Raw genomic sequence first — 15,312 nt, 5'->3', positions numbered from 1 at the left:
GACCTGTGAAATCCTAAAGGTGCTCTTTGGAATATGGGCCCCTTTGCCCACCTAGGCTGCAAAAAAGTGTCACACATGTGGTATCGCCGTATTCAGGAGAAGTTGGGGAATGTGTTTTGGGGTGTCATTTTACATATACCCTTGCTGGGTGAGAGAAATATCTTGGCAAAAGACAACTTTTCCCATTTTTTTATACAAAGTTGGCATTTGACCAAGATATTTCTCTCACCCAGCATGGGTATATGTAAAATGACACCCCAAAACACATTCCCCAACTTCTCCTGAGTACGGCGATACCAGATGTGTGACACTTTTTTGCAGCCTAGATGCGCAAAGGTGCCCAAATTCCTTTTAGGAGGGCATTTTTAGACATTTGGATACCAGACTTCTTCTCACGCTTTGGGGCCCCTAGAATGCCAGGGCAGTATAAATACCCCACATGTGACCCCATTTTGGAAAGAAGACACCCCAAGGTATTCAATGAGGGGCATGGCGAGTTCATAGAAAAAAAAATTTTTTGGCACAAGTTAGCGGAAATTGATATTTTTAATTTTTTTCTCACAAAGTCTCCCGTTCCGCTAACTTGGGACAAAAATTTCAATCTTTCATGGACTCAATATGCCCCTCACGGAATACCTGGGGGTGTCTTCTTTCCGAAATGGGGTCACATGTGGGGTATTTATACTGCCCTGGCATTCTAGGGGCCCTAAAGCGTGAGAAGAAGTCTGGAATATAAATGTCTAAAAAATTTTACGCATTTGGATTCCGTGAGGGGTATGATGAGTTCATGTGAGATTTTATTTTTTGACACAAGTTAGTGGAATATGAGACTTTGTAAGAAAAAAAAAAAATAATTCCGCTAACTTGGGCCAAAAAAATGTCTGAATGGAGCCTTACAGAGGGGTGATCAATGACAGGGGGGTGATCAATGACAGGGGGGGTGATCAATGACAGGGGGGGTGATCAATGACAGGGGGGGTGATCAATGACAGGGGGGGTGATCAATGACAGGGGGGGTGATCAATGACAGGGGGGTGATCAATGACAGGGGGGGTGATCAATGACAGGGGGGGTGATCAATGACAGGGGGGGTGATCAATGACAGGGGGGGTGATCAATGACAGGGGGGGTGATCAATGACAGGGGGGTGATCAGGGAGTCTATATGGGGTGATCACCACAGTCATTGATCATGCCCCTGTAAGGCTTCATTCAGACGTCCGGATGCGTTTTGCGGATCCGATCCATCTATCAGTGGATCCGTAAAAATCATGCGGACGTCTGAATGGAGCTTTACAGGGGTGTAATCAATGACAGGGGGGTGATCAGGGAGTCTATATGGGGTGATCACCACAGTCATTGATCACGCCCCTGTAAGGCTTCATTCAGACGTCCGGATGCGTTTTGCGGATCGGATCCATCTATTAGTGCATCCGTAAAAATCATGCGGACATCTGAATGGAGCTTTACAGGGGGGTGATCAGGGAGTCTATATGGGGTGATCACCACAGTCATTGATCATGCCCCTGTAAGGCTTCATTCAGACGTCCGGATGCGTTTTGCGGATCGGATCCATCTATCAGTGCATCCGTAAAAATCATGCGGACATCTGAATGGAGCTTTACAGGGGGTTGATCAATGACAGGGGTGTAATCAATGACAGGGGTGATAACCACAGTCATTGATCACGCCCCTGTAAGGCTTCATTCAGACGTCCGGATGCGTTTTGCGGATCCGATCCATCTATCAGTGCATCCGTAAAAATCATGCGGACATCTGAATGGAGCTTTACAGGGGGTTGATCAATGACAGGGGTGTAATCAATGACAGGGGGGTGATCAGGGAGTCTATATGGGGTGATAACCACAGTCATTGATCACGCCCCTGTAAGGCTTCATTCAGACGTCCGGATGCGTTTTGCGGATCGGATCCATCTATCAGTGCATCCGTAAAAATCATGCGGACATCTGAATGGAGCTTTACAGGGGGGTGATCAGGGAGTCTATATGGGGTGATCACCACAGTCATTGATCATGCCCCTGTAAGGCTTCATTCAGACGTCCGGATGCGTTTTGCGGATCGGATCCATCTATCAGTGCATCCGTAAAAATCATGCGGACATCTGAATGGAGCTTTACAGGGGGGTGATCAGGGAGTCTATATGGGGTGATCACCACAGTCATTGATCATGCCCCTGTAAGGCTTCATTCAGACGTCCGGATGCGTTTTGCGGATCCGATCCATCTATCAGTGCATCCGTAAAAATCATGCGGACGTCTGAATGGAGCTTTACAGGGGGGTGATCAATGACAGGGGTGTGATCAATGACAGGGGGGTGATCAGGGAGTCTATATGGGGTGATAACCACAGTCATTGATCACGCCCCTGTAAGGCTTCATTCAGACGTCCGGATGCGTTTTGCGGATCCGATCCATCTATCAGTGGATCCGTAAAAATCATGCGGACGTCTGAATGGAGCTTTACAGGGGGGAAATCAATGACAGGGGTGTAATCAATGACAGGGGGGTGATCAGGGAGTCTATATGGGGTGATAACCACAGTCATTGATCACGCCCCTGTAAGGCTTCATTCAGACGTCCGGATGCGTTTTGCGGATCCGATCCATCTATCAGTGGATCCGTAAAAATCATGCGGACGTCTGAATGGAGCTTTACAGGGGGTTGATCAATGACAGGGGGGTAATCAATGACAGGGGGGTGATCAGGGAGTCTATATGGGGTGATCAGGTGCTAATAAGGGGTTAATAAGTGACGGGGGGGGGTGTAGTGTAGTGTAGTGGTGCTTGGTGCTACTTTACTGAGCTACCTGTGTCCTCTGGTGGTCGATCCAAACAAAGGGGACCACCAGAGGACCAGGTAGCAGGTATATTAGACGCTGTTATCAAAACAGCGTCTAATATACCTGTTAGGGGTTAAAAAAATCACATCTCCAGCCTGCCAGCGAACGATCGCCGCTGGCAGGCTGGAGATCAACTCTCTTACTTTCCGTTCCTGTGAGCGCGCGCGCCTGTGTGCGCGCGTTCACAGGAAATCTCGCGTCTCGCGAGATGACGCACGGATGCGTCCAGGAGGAATGAATCAACCACCTTCCGGACGCATCCGTGCGTTAGGCGGTCGGGAGGTGGTTAAAGAGGTAGTCCCCTGAAATGGTTTTCACTTCATAGGTGTGCCCTGTCAGGTTTAATAAGTGGGATTTCTTGCCTTATAAATGGGGTTGGGAACATCAGTTGCGTTGAGGAGAAGTCAGGTGGATACACAGCTGATAGTCTTACTGAATAGACTGTTAGAATTTGTATTATGGCAAGAAAAAAGCAGCTAAGTAAAGAAAAACGAGTGGCCATCATTACTTTAAGAAATGAAGGTCAGTCAGTCAGCCGAAAAATTGGGAAAACTTTGAAAGTAAGGGCTATTTGACCATGAAGGAGAGTGATGGGGTGCTGCGCCAAATGACCTGGCCTCCACAGTCACCGGACCTGAACCCAATCGAGATGGTTTGGGGTGAGCTGGACCGCAGAGTAAAGGCAAAAGGGCCAACAAGTGCTAAGCATCTCTGGGAACTCCTTCAAGACTGTTGGAAGACCATTTCAGGTGACTACCTCTTGAAGCTCATCAAGAGAATGCCAAGAGTGTGCAAAGCAGTAATCAAAGCAAAAGGTGGCTACTTTGAAGAACCTAGAATATGACATATTTTCAGTTGTTTCACACTTGTTTGTTATGTATATAATTCCACATGTGTTAATTCATAGTTTTGATGCCTTCATAGTCATGAAAATAAAGAAAACTCTTTGAATGAGAAAGGTGTGTCCAAACTTTTGGTCTGTACTGTACATCCTGTGGTTGTTGCTAAAGCATTACAATAGTTTGTTTGCTGTCATCAAGGTGGAAGGGGGATATGACTGTTGTAAGGGTACTTTCACACGTGGTGAAGTGCATTTGCTGAAAAAAATGCATCTTATATAGTTCATGTATTCATATAGACTTTAAATTGAATCTGTGTGTCTGTATTCTGCTGCACAAAACATGTGTTGCAGATAGGGATAATCTACCGTATCAATTTGTTCTTCATCTGTAAGAGGCTGTTCCCACAGGTAAAAAAGCACGCACCTGCCTGGTTGATTGACAGGGCGGGATACTTGGCTGGCGCCAAAACACAAATTTGGCTTCAAGGCCAACGCATGCGCCACTGCACAACCGCTTTATTATTATCTCACAATTATGATTTGGCCTCAATTTCAAATAGTGACTCTGCTAAGATTTGTAACCGTGGCCATTGTACAGGACCCATTCTGAAACAGATCCTGGGGAAACCTGACGGACCAGATTAAGGGTTAGCTATGCAGAATGCACTATTCTTGTCATAAAAAAACACAACAATGGACTAGGAAAAGCACCAGTGTGAAGAAAGTTGTTCAGACAGTGCAATGAAAGCAGAAACAATGTGAACAACCATAACAAAGGGGACATGTAGGTGATAGGCATTCATTACAAAGATAGGGTTAAAACCCTAAGGCCTCTTGCACACAAACGTTTCTTTTTTCCTTTTACGTTCCGTTTTTTGAGGTCCGTATACAGAACCATTCATTTCAATGGGTCCGCAAAAAAAATGGAATGTAATCCGTATGCATTCCATTTCCGTATTTTCGTTCAAAGATAGAACATGTCCTATTACTGCCCGCAAATTGCGTTCCGTGGCTCCATTCAAGTCAATGGGGCTGTAAAAAAAAACAAAAAAAAAACCTGATGGATAAGGAATGCATCCGTATGTCTTCCGTATCAGTTCCGTTTTTTCGGGACCATCTATTGAAAATTTTATGCACAGTCCAATTTCTTCTATGTAATTACTGTATATGCCATGCTTCCAGTTTACGATCCGCAAGAAAACGGAAACCAAACGGCGAAACGGAACGGAAACACTACTGAAACAAAAAACGGAAAAACTGATCCATTTAAAATGGACAGCAAAACACTGAAAAAGCCATAGGGTCGTGTGCAAGAAGCCTAAGTGGGAGACATTCGGGTTATGGAAATTGAAAACTCCTATCATCCTAATAAGTGAACCTCTGTTTGTGACTTCTCCAAGAGGTGTTTAAAGGGGTTGGCCACTATATAAGTACTTTCCACTATATAACTATATAGTGTGAGGTAGGGTAAAAAAGAGAGTTTCCTAATATACTTTATTAAAAAAATCGGAATGGCAAGGTTTTTATAATGAGCCCCGCTTTGCGTGAAGCCAGTTCGTCCATGGCTGCACGCGACATGGAGGAGCTTTAGAGACAGCTTGTCCATGGGTTTATTCTAACTGCACATGCGCTGCTTTTCCTAAGAGCAGCGCATGCCCAGTCTGCCCCTTGCGCGCTCCCTGCTCCGACTGTCTCTACAACCGGCTTATTCCTGTCAGAGTTCGGAGCGGGAAGAAAAGTAAGAGCGCGTCTGATTCCCGAAGCGCTCTTACTTTTCTTCCCCCTCCGAACTCTGACAGGAATAAGCTGGTTGTGGAGACCGAGTCGGAGCAGGATCACGGCCGGACCGAAGGATGACGCAAGGGAATAGGAGGGCAGGCACAGGCTGGGTCGGAGAAACAATGAAAAAAGGCAGAGCACCCTGGGCTCAACACTGTGAACGCCGCCCCTAGGCACTTGCGGGTACTCATTTGCATATGAATTAAACTTTGTTTTTCCAGTTCCTGCAAGAGTAAAGAAAAAGACAAAGGTACTATTACATTAATGTATAGGTGTGCTATAGGACAATGTAAGAACTGTATATGGCCATATAGAGGTAACAGACTCTTTAACAAACCCCATTTTGCCACTTGATACTTTTTGAGCAGAAAATCTGCAGCATTATACAGTAGCAGCAGACATGTACTTTACCATGTTTTATGCATGCAGATTGAACTGACCCAATATGCACTCAGATCTAGAGCATGACAAACTACAATTACCCAGCATAAAGCCCAGGGCCAGTCTGATTGTAAGGCAAATTTTTCAGATGTGTATTTTTGCTATGTGAACAAGCCCTAAGACATCACATCTACTATAGGGCAAAAAAAATAAACATAATTAGACTTATCGGTAATTCTGTCTCCTTGAGTCCACCATGATGGCTTAACCTGGAGATTGACCCCTTGACCTCTGTAGGGGCAGGAACACAGAGAGTTTAAAAGGCCACCACACACTCTCACCCTCAGTGCTTTCCAAATTACCAAGCGGGTGCAGCCTTAATTTTATATATAATATTATTATATATATATATATTTTTATATTTATATACAGTATATATATACACTGCTCAAAAAAATAAAGGGAACACTTAAACAACACAATGTAACTCCAAGTCAATCACACTTCTGTGAAATTAAACTGTCCACTTAGGAAGCAACACTGAGTGACAATCAATTTCACATGCTGTTGTGCAAATGGGATAGACAACAGGTGGAATTTATAGGCAATTAGCAAGACACCCCCAAAAAAGGAGTGGTTCTGCAGGTGGTCACCACAGACCACTTCTCAGTTCCTATGCTTCCTGGCTGATGTTTTGGTCACTTTTGAATGCTGGCGGTGCTTTCACTCTAGTGGTAGCATGAGACGGAGTCTACAACCCACACAAGTGGCTCGGGTAGTGCAGCTTATCCAGGATGGCACATCAATGCGAGCTGTGGCAAGAAGGTTTGCTGTGTATGTCAGCGTAGTGTCCAGAGCATGGAGGCGCTACTAGGAGACAGGCCAGTACATCAGGAGACGTGTAAGAGGCCGTAGGAGGGCAACAACACAGCAGCAGGACCGCTACCTCCGCCATTGTGCAAGGAGGAACAGGAGGAGCACTGCCAGAGCCCTGCAAAATGACCTCCAGCAGGCCATAAATTTGCATGTGTCTGCTTAAACGGTCAGAAACAGACTCCATGAGGGTGATATGAGGGCCTGACGTCCACAGGTGGGGGTTGTGCTTACAGCCCAACACCGTGCAGGACGTTTGGCATTTGCCAGAGAACACCAAGATTGGAAAATTCGCCACTGGCGCCCTGTGCTCTTCACAGATGAAAGCAGGTTCACACTGAGCACATGTGACAGACGTGACAGAGTCTTGAGATGCCGTGGAGAACGTTCTGCTGCCTGCAACATCCTCCAGCATGACCGGTTTGGCATTGGATCAGTAATGGTGTGGGGTGGCATTTCTTTGGAGGGCCGCACAGCCCTCCATGTTCTTGCCAGAGGTAGCCTGACTGCCATTAGGTACCGAGATGAGATCCTCAGACCCCTTGTGAGACCATATGCTGGTGAAGTTGGCCCTTGGTTCCTCCTAATGCAAGACAATGCTAGACCTCATGTGGCTGGAGTGTGTCAGCAGTTCCTGCAAGACGAAGGCATTGATGCTATGGACTGGCCCGCCCGTTCCCCAGACCTGAATCCAATTGAGCACATCTGGGACATCATGTCTCGCTCTATCCACCAACAGACTGTCCAGGAGTTGCACCACAGACTGTCCAGGAGTTGGCAGATGCTTTAGTCCATGTCTGGGAGGAGATCCCTCAGGAGACCGTCCGCCACCTCATCAGGAGCATGCACAGGCGTTGTAGGGAGGTCATACAGGCACGTGGAGGCCACACACACTACTGAGCTTTATTTTGACTTGTTTTAAGGACATTACATCAAAGTTGGATCAGCCTGTAGTGAGTTTTTCCACTTTAATTTTGAGTGTGACTCCAAATCCAGACCTCCATGGGTTGAAAAATTTGATTTCCATTTTTTTATTTTTGTGTGATTTTGTTGTCAGCACATTCAGCTATGTAAAGAACAAAGTATTTCAGAAGAATATTTAATTAATCCAGATCTAGGATGTGTTATTTTTGTGTTCCCTTTATTTTTTTGAGCAGTGTATATATATATATATATATATATATATATATACACTCACCTAAAGAATTATTAGGAACACCTGTTCTATTTATCATTAATGCAATTATCTAGTCAACCAATCACATGGCAGTTGCTTCAATGCATTTAGGGGTGTGGTCCTGGTCAAGACAATCTCCTGAACTCCAAACTGAATGTCAGAATGGGAAAGAAAGGTGATTTAAGCAATTTTGAGCGTGGCATGGTTGTTGGTGCCAGACGGGCCGGTCTGAGTATTTCACAATCTGCTCAGTTACTGGGATTTTTACGCACAACCATTTCTAGGGTTTACAAAGAATGATGTGAAAAGGGAAAAACATCCAGTATGCGGCAGTCCTGTGGGAGAAAATGCCTTGTGGATGCTAGAGGTCAGAAGAGAATGGGCCGACTGATTCAAGCTGATAGAAGAGCAACATTGATTGAAATAACCACTCGTTACAACCGAGGTATGCAGCAAAGCATTTGTGAAGCCACAACACGCACAACCTTGAGGCGGATGGGCTACAACAGCAGAAGACCCCACCGGGTACCACTCATCTCCACTACAAATAGGAAAAAGAGGCTACAATTTGCACAAGCTCACCAAAATTGGACTGTTGAAGACTGGAAAAATGTTGCCTGGTCTGATGAGTCTCGATTTCTGTTGAGACATTCAAATGGTAGAGTCCGAATTTGGCGTAAACAGAATGAGAACATGTATCCATCCTCTGATGGCTACTTCCAGCAGGATAATGCACCATGTCACAAAACTCGAATCATTTCAAATTGGTTTCTTGAACATGACAATGAGTTCACTGTACTAAATCGGCCCCCACAGTCACAAGATCTCAACCCAATAGAGCATCTTTGGGATGTGGTGGAACGGGAGCTTCGTGCCCTGGATGTGCATCCCTCAAATCTCCATCAACTGCAAAATGCTATCCTATCAATATGGGCCAACATTTCTAAAGAATGCTATCAGCACCTTGTTGAATCAATGCCACGTAGGATTAAGGCAGTTCTGAAGGCAAAAGGGGGTCCAACACCGTATTAGTATGGTGTTCCTAATAATTCTTTAGGTGAGAACACCTCTTTAAATTTTCAGGGGGGAATATATCAGCCGCCATGGTGGACTCAAGGAAACAGAATTACCGGTAAGTCTAATTATGGTTTTTCCATTTCGTCCACCATGAAGGCTCAACCTGGAGAACTACTAGATTATAATAAGAGGTGTGATTTTTGAGGAAAATGGTGTTGTGAGATGTCTCCCTGGTGCTACTGCTAGCAGGGATAGACAACGTATCCTTAATATTGTTAGGCAAGCAAAGCAGGAAAGGGAGGTGGATGTTATTTTCCATCTTGGGACAAATGATCTGGCTTGCAATGAGGTTTCAAAGGTGAAGGAAGCTTTTCACACACTTGGAAATGATATACGGGAGGTTGCATCAACTGTTTCATTCTCTGCAGTTTTGCCTGTGCATAACCTTCAGCATAACAGGAAGATGCGCATTAAGGAATTCAATGTATGGCTTGGTGAATGGTGTCTGAACCAAGGGTTTGGCTTTGTGTCTCATGCTAGCTCTCGTTGGAATGGAAAAGAACTGTACAAGAAAGATGGTTTGCATCTTCCTCTTAAGGGAACGAATGTCCTCAGTGAACAGTTTCAAGTATTTGCTAAGGAGCATTTAAACTAGGAAAGGGGGAAAAAGAGTGATAATCCAGCAGTCCGACTGCCCCCCGGAACAATGGCAGAAGATGCTAGTAGCACATAGGTTAAGAAATGACAAGCTCAGAGTCTTGTCTACAAATGCTCGCAGTTTAGGGAATAAGATCAATGAACTTGAGGCTATAATGGCATCTGATAATAAAGATTTAGTGGCTGTTACTGAGACGTGGTTCAATGGGAGTATTGACTGGGATATAACAATACTGAACCTGGGGCGTAAAAACCCAAGAGCAGAATATACAATCAGTGATACAGTCCTAACCTCAGTATCTGAGGAAAGGGATTTAGGGGTCATTATTTCAGAAGACTTAAAGGTAGGCAGACAATGTCATAGAGCAGCAGGAAATGCTAGCAGAATGCTTGGGTGTATAGGGAGAGGCATTACCAGTAGAAAGAGGGAGGTGCTCATGCCGCTCTACAGAGCACTAGTGAGACCTCATTTGGAGTATTGTGCGCAGTACTGGAGACCACATCTCCAAACAGTTCAGAGAAGAGCTACTAAACTTGTACATGGATTGTAGGATAAAACTTACCAGGAAAGATTAAAGGACCTTAACATGTATAGCTTTGAAGAAAGACGAGACAGAGGGGATAAGATAGAAACTTTTAAATACATAAAGGGAATAAACAAGGTAAAAGAGGAGAGAATATTTAAAAGAAGAAAAAACTGCTACAAGAGGACATAGTTTTAAATTAGAGGGGCAAAGGTTTAAAAGTAATATCAGGAAGTATTACTTTACTGAGAGAGTAGTGGATGCATGGAATAGCCTTCCTGCAGAAGTGGTAGCTGCAAATACAGTGAAGGAGTTTAAGCATGCATGGGATAGGCATAAGGCCATCCTTCATATAAGATAGGGCCAGCGGCTATTCATAGTATTCAGTATATTGGGCAGACTAAATGGTTCTTATCTGCCGACACATTCTATGTTTCTATTATTTATTAGGGTGGGTAACTGCTTGCAAGACCTTTTGACCGAAGGTCAAGTCAGCAGAAGCCAAAACGTTAATTCGGTAGTGCTTAATAAAAGTATTAATACTGGACCAGGTCGCTGCTCTGCAGATTTTATCTAAGGAAACACCTCCTTTTTCTGCCCATGAGGCCACCGCTCTTGTGGAATGAGCCCTTATCTCTGTAGGATTATCAAGACCCGCCATCTGGTAGCAGCAGGATATGGTGGACCTGATCCAGCGCCCAATGGAGGCCTTGGATGCTTTCTTCCCTTTGTTTGGATGAGCAAACTGAATGAGATTATCTTCCTTCCTGAATTCTTCTGTTGCCTTTAGGTATTGTAAGACAGTATCTCGGACCTCCAGGAGTTGATATTGATCCTCAGATGTACTCGTCACCTCTTTAGGGAGGACGATTTCCTTGTCTCTATGAAAGTCAGAAACGACCTTTGGAAGGAAACCTGGATCCAACCTTAATACTATATTATCGGAAAACACAGAAAGATAGGGTTCCCAACAGGAGAGCGCCTGGATCTCTCCTAAACGTCTAGCTGACGTTATGGCTATTAAGAAGGCAGCCTTGAGCGTCAGATGTTTTACAGAAATGTCCTGTACTGGGGTAAATGGTGGTTTCATTAGTCCTTTCAGGATCTGGTCTAAGTCCCACTGAGGGGCCCTTGGGGTTGTGGATGGTCTTAATCTCGAGGCAGCCCTTACGAATCTTCTCACCCATCTATGGCTGGCCAGGTCTGTGTCATAGCAATAGCATGCTCCTAAGGCCGAGATCTGTACTTTAAGTGTACTAGGTCTCAAACCCAAATCCAGCCCCCTCTGGAGAAAATCAAGAATATTTATGATGTTTGGGGGAGAATCTACCGGAGGGTTCTGACCCAGCCAGTTGCAGTATTTCCTCCAGATCTTGAGATATATCGCGGAGGTGACATTTTTCCTGCTGGATTTAAGGGTATTGATGACCTTTTCGGAAAGACCCCTGCTTTTTAATATCTCGCGCTCAGGATCCATGCTGACAATTTGAATAGGCCTGGATTCTGATGGAGGATCGGACCCTGCGATAAAATGTCCTCCCGGAGGGGAATTCTCCATGGCTCCTCCAGCGCTAATTCCCTTAATATCGGGAACCAGTTTCTCTTTGTCCAGTATGGGACCACTAGGATCACTGTTACCGGGTCGGACCTTATCTTTTGTAGAACTCTGGGGATTAATGCCAACGGAGGAAAAGCATAGGCGAGATCCCAGGTCCATCGCCCAAGGGTTTTCCCTTGGGTTTAGGGAGCAAAAGTGCCCGACCTTCGCATTTTCTTTTGCTGCGAAGAGATCTATCTGAGGGGTTCCCCCCCTTTTGGAGATTTGTCTGAACATTTCTGAATTTAGGGACCATTCCCCAGGATCTATGGTCCTTCTGCTGAGGAAGTCTGCTTGTACAATTTCCGTACCTTTTAGATGAATAGCAGTGATGGAGGATACATTCTTTTCCGCCCCCAAAAATATTCTCCCCGCCAGTTCTTCTAGACTTTGAGATCTTGTGCCTCCCTGGTGCTTTAACCTGTTCCGGACATAGGGCGTACTGGTACGCCCTGATTTCCCGATCGTTAAGGACACAGGGCGTACCGATACGTCCTATGTATTTCCTATCACCGCCGCTCAAATCATTGAGCAGGCACCTTGGCTAAATGCGAGGGGGATGTCCTGTGACACCCCCCCCCCCCCCCCGTGTGGGCGATCGCAGCAAACCGAAGGTCAATTCAGACCTGCGGTTTGATGCGTTTCCGGGTTATTCGGGTGATGGTGACATTTTAGGTATCGCCACGTCCGTAATAATCTGCTCTATAAAAATACCCCCCAAACCCTCAGATGAACACCGTCAAAAAAATAAAATAAAAGCGGTGCAAAAAAAAAAAGGATTTTTTTTGTCACCTTACATCACAAAAATTGTAATAGCAAGCGATCAAAAAGTCATATGCCCGCCAAAATAGTTCCAATAAAACAGTCCTCTCATCCCGCAAAAAATGAGCCCCTACCTAAGATAATCGGCTAAAAACTAAAAAAAAAAGGACTCTTAGACTATAGAGATATAAAAAGATAATATAGTGTAAAACATAATAAAAACAATAAAAAAAAATAGACATATTAGGTATCGCAATGTCCGTAAGAATCTGCTCTATCAAAATACCCCCCCCAACCCCTCAGATGAACACGGTAAAAAATAAAAAATTAAAACGGTGCCAAAAAACCGCAATTAGACTTACCGGTAATTCCGTTTCCTTGAATCCACCATGACGGCCCACCTTGAGATTGACCCTTGACCTCTGTAGGGGCAGGAACACATAGAGAGTTTAAGAACCCCCCACCCCTCCACCTCCTCAGTGCTTTACAATTACCCGAAAAGGTGGAACAAAAGTAAAAGGATATTAATCCATACCCTTAAACTCCTATCTATCCTAAAGTACGTAAGTATGAAAAGATATATTCGTAAGCATATATCTCCCCTTTTTTTTTTTTTTTTTTTGGGAAGGGGAATAGTATGGGCCGTCATGGTGGATTCAAGGAAACGGAATTACCGGTAAGTCTAATTGCGGTTTTTCCATTTCATCCACCATGACGGCCCACCTTGAGACATAACAGATAACTAAAAGGGTGGGGATAACGCCTGTAAAACCCTCCGGCCGAAAAGAGTTTCATTCGAATCCGGAAGATTAAGACGGTAATGTTTTACAAAGGTATTGGTGCTTGACCAGGTTGCAGCCTTGCAAATCTGGTCAAGCGAGACTCCTCCTTTCTCAGCCCAAGAGGAGGCAGTGGCCCTAGTAGAGTGGGCCTTAACATTATCAGGACTGGGTATATTCTGGAACCTGTAACAATATTCAATGGTGGATCTGATCCATCTGGCTATGGAAGACCTAGCTAGTTTCTTTCCCTTATTTTTCCCCGAAAACTGAACAAGGAGATTGCCATCAACCCTAAAATCCCTGGTATAATCCAGGTACTGGATCACTGTATCCCTGACATCTAAGAGATGTAAATTAACACTAGACCCTGAAGATTCAGATCTGGGGATGGAAGGTAGAAAGATCTCCTGTTCCCGATGGAAGGGAGAGACTACTTTTGGGAGAAAACCTGGATCGAGAGTTAAACGGATGTGATCTTGGGTGATCTGGAGGTAGGGTTCCCTACAAGAAAGGGCCTGGATCTCTCCAATACGTCTTGCTGAGGTGATAGCAATTAAAAAGGCAGTTTTTAGGGAAAGGTGTTTTAAAGAGATTTCTGATAACGGTACGAAGGGAGGTTTTGTTAGGCCTTCTAGGACTATGTTAAGGTCCCAAGTAGGAGCCCTTGATTTCAGAGAGGGTCTCAATCTTGAAACCGCTCTAAAGAACCTCCTGATCCATCTGTGGCTAGCTAGGCTGCAGTCATAAAAGGAGCTGAGAGCAGAAACCTGGACTTTCAGGGTACTAGGTCTTAGGCCCAATTCCAAGCCGCACTGTAGAAAATCCAAGATCCTATTGATGGGAGGGGAGGAGGTGTCTGGGCGCTCCACTCCTAACCAGGAACAGTATCTCTTCCAGATCTTTAGGTAGATGGCAGACGTCACATTTTTCCTACTGGCCCTTAGGGTAGATATCACTTTTTCTGAAAGACCCCTGTTTCTTAATGTCTCGCTCTCAGGATCCAGACTGACAGTTTGAATATCCCGGGGTCTGGATGAAGTAGAGGGCCCTGGACTAGAACATCTTTCTGGAAAGGGATTTCCCATGGATCCTCCAGCGATAGCTGTTTTAGAGTGGAGAACCAACTCCTCTTCGGCCACAAAGGGGCTATTAAGATCAGAGTAGTTGGTTCCCCTAGGAGTTTCTGGATGACCCTGGGAAGAAGAGGTATTGGGGGGAAGGCGTAGGCCAGGTTCCAATTCCAGTGTATCGATAGGGCATCGATTGCCCAGGGTCTGTCTTCCCGGTTTAGGGAGCAGAAGCATTCCACCTGCGCATTCTTTCTGGAGGCGAACAAGTCTACCTCCGGACGGCCCCATCTTTCCGAGATCTTCCGGAAGATGTCCCTGTTCAGAGACCATTCTCCTGGATCTATCGTCCTCCTGCTCAGGAAATCTGCTATCGTATTTTCGCAGCCCTTTAGGTGGATGGCGGAGAGAGATAAGACGTTCTCTTCTGCCCAGGAGAAGATTCTTCTTGCTAACACACCCAAAGGCCGTGACCTTGTCCCTCCTTGATGTCGCAGATAGGCCACCGTTGTGGTGTTGTCGGACATTACTCTTAGATGTTGCCCTTTTAAAAAACTCTCTCCCCTTACTAACGCCTCCAGGACTGCATACAGCTCTCTGTAGTTTGAGGATTTGACTCGTATCTCGGCTGGCCAGGAGCCCTGTAGAAGATGATCTCCAATCTTTGCACCCCAGCCTCCGAGGCTTGCGTCCGTGATAACCTGAACTGCCGGATGGTTCTGCCACTGTAGGCCTCCAAGCAGTCTTCCTCTTTCTTTCCACCAGTCTAGGTCTGTTTTTACGGCCTGCGGGATCCGGAAAGTCTTGTCCAGACTTACCTGCTTCCCGTCCCAGATGCCTAGGATCCAACTCTGGATCACCCTTGTGTGGCCTTGGCACCAGGCAACCGAAGGGATGCAGGCTGTTTGGCTTCCCAGGAGACTCATAGCCTTCCGGATGGAGCAACTGCGAGACCTCTGAAATGCTCGGATCTTTTCCACTAGAGTCGTGGCCTTGT

General features: G+C 45.4%; 1 protein-coding gene across 1 annotated transcript; it reads right to left on the bottom strand.

The window, feature by feature from the left end:
• Positions 1-13,085: 13,085 nt before the first annotated feature.
• LOC120987165 lies at positions 13,086-14,789 on the bottom strand. Its single transcript, XM_040415777.1, has 2 exons — positions 13,808-14,789; positions 13,086-13,776 (listed from the first exon to the last, which is right to left on the bottom strand). Exons 1-2 carry the CDS (start codon positions 14,646-14,648, stop codon positions 13,709-13,711), a joined length of 909 nt encoding a protein of 302 aa, XP_040271711.1. The 5' UTR covers positions 14,649-14,789; the 3' UTR covers positions 13,086-13,708.
• Positions 14,790-15,312: the final 523 nt, after the last annotated feature.

Source organism: Bufo bufo, chromosome 1 (assembly GCF_905171765.1).
Source record: "Bufo bufo chromosome 1, aBufBuf1.1, whole genome shotgun sequence".
Lineage (NCBI taxonomy): Eukaryota > Metazoa > Chordata > Amphibia > Anura > Bufonidae > Bufo > Bufo bufo.
This window is presented reverse-complemented; position numbering and strand designations above follow the sequence as displayed.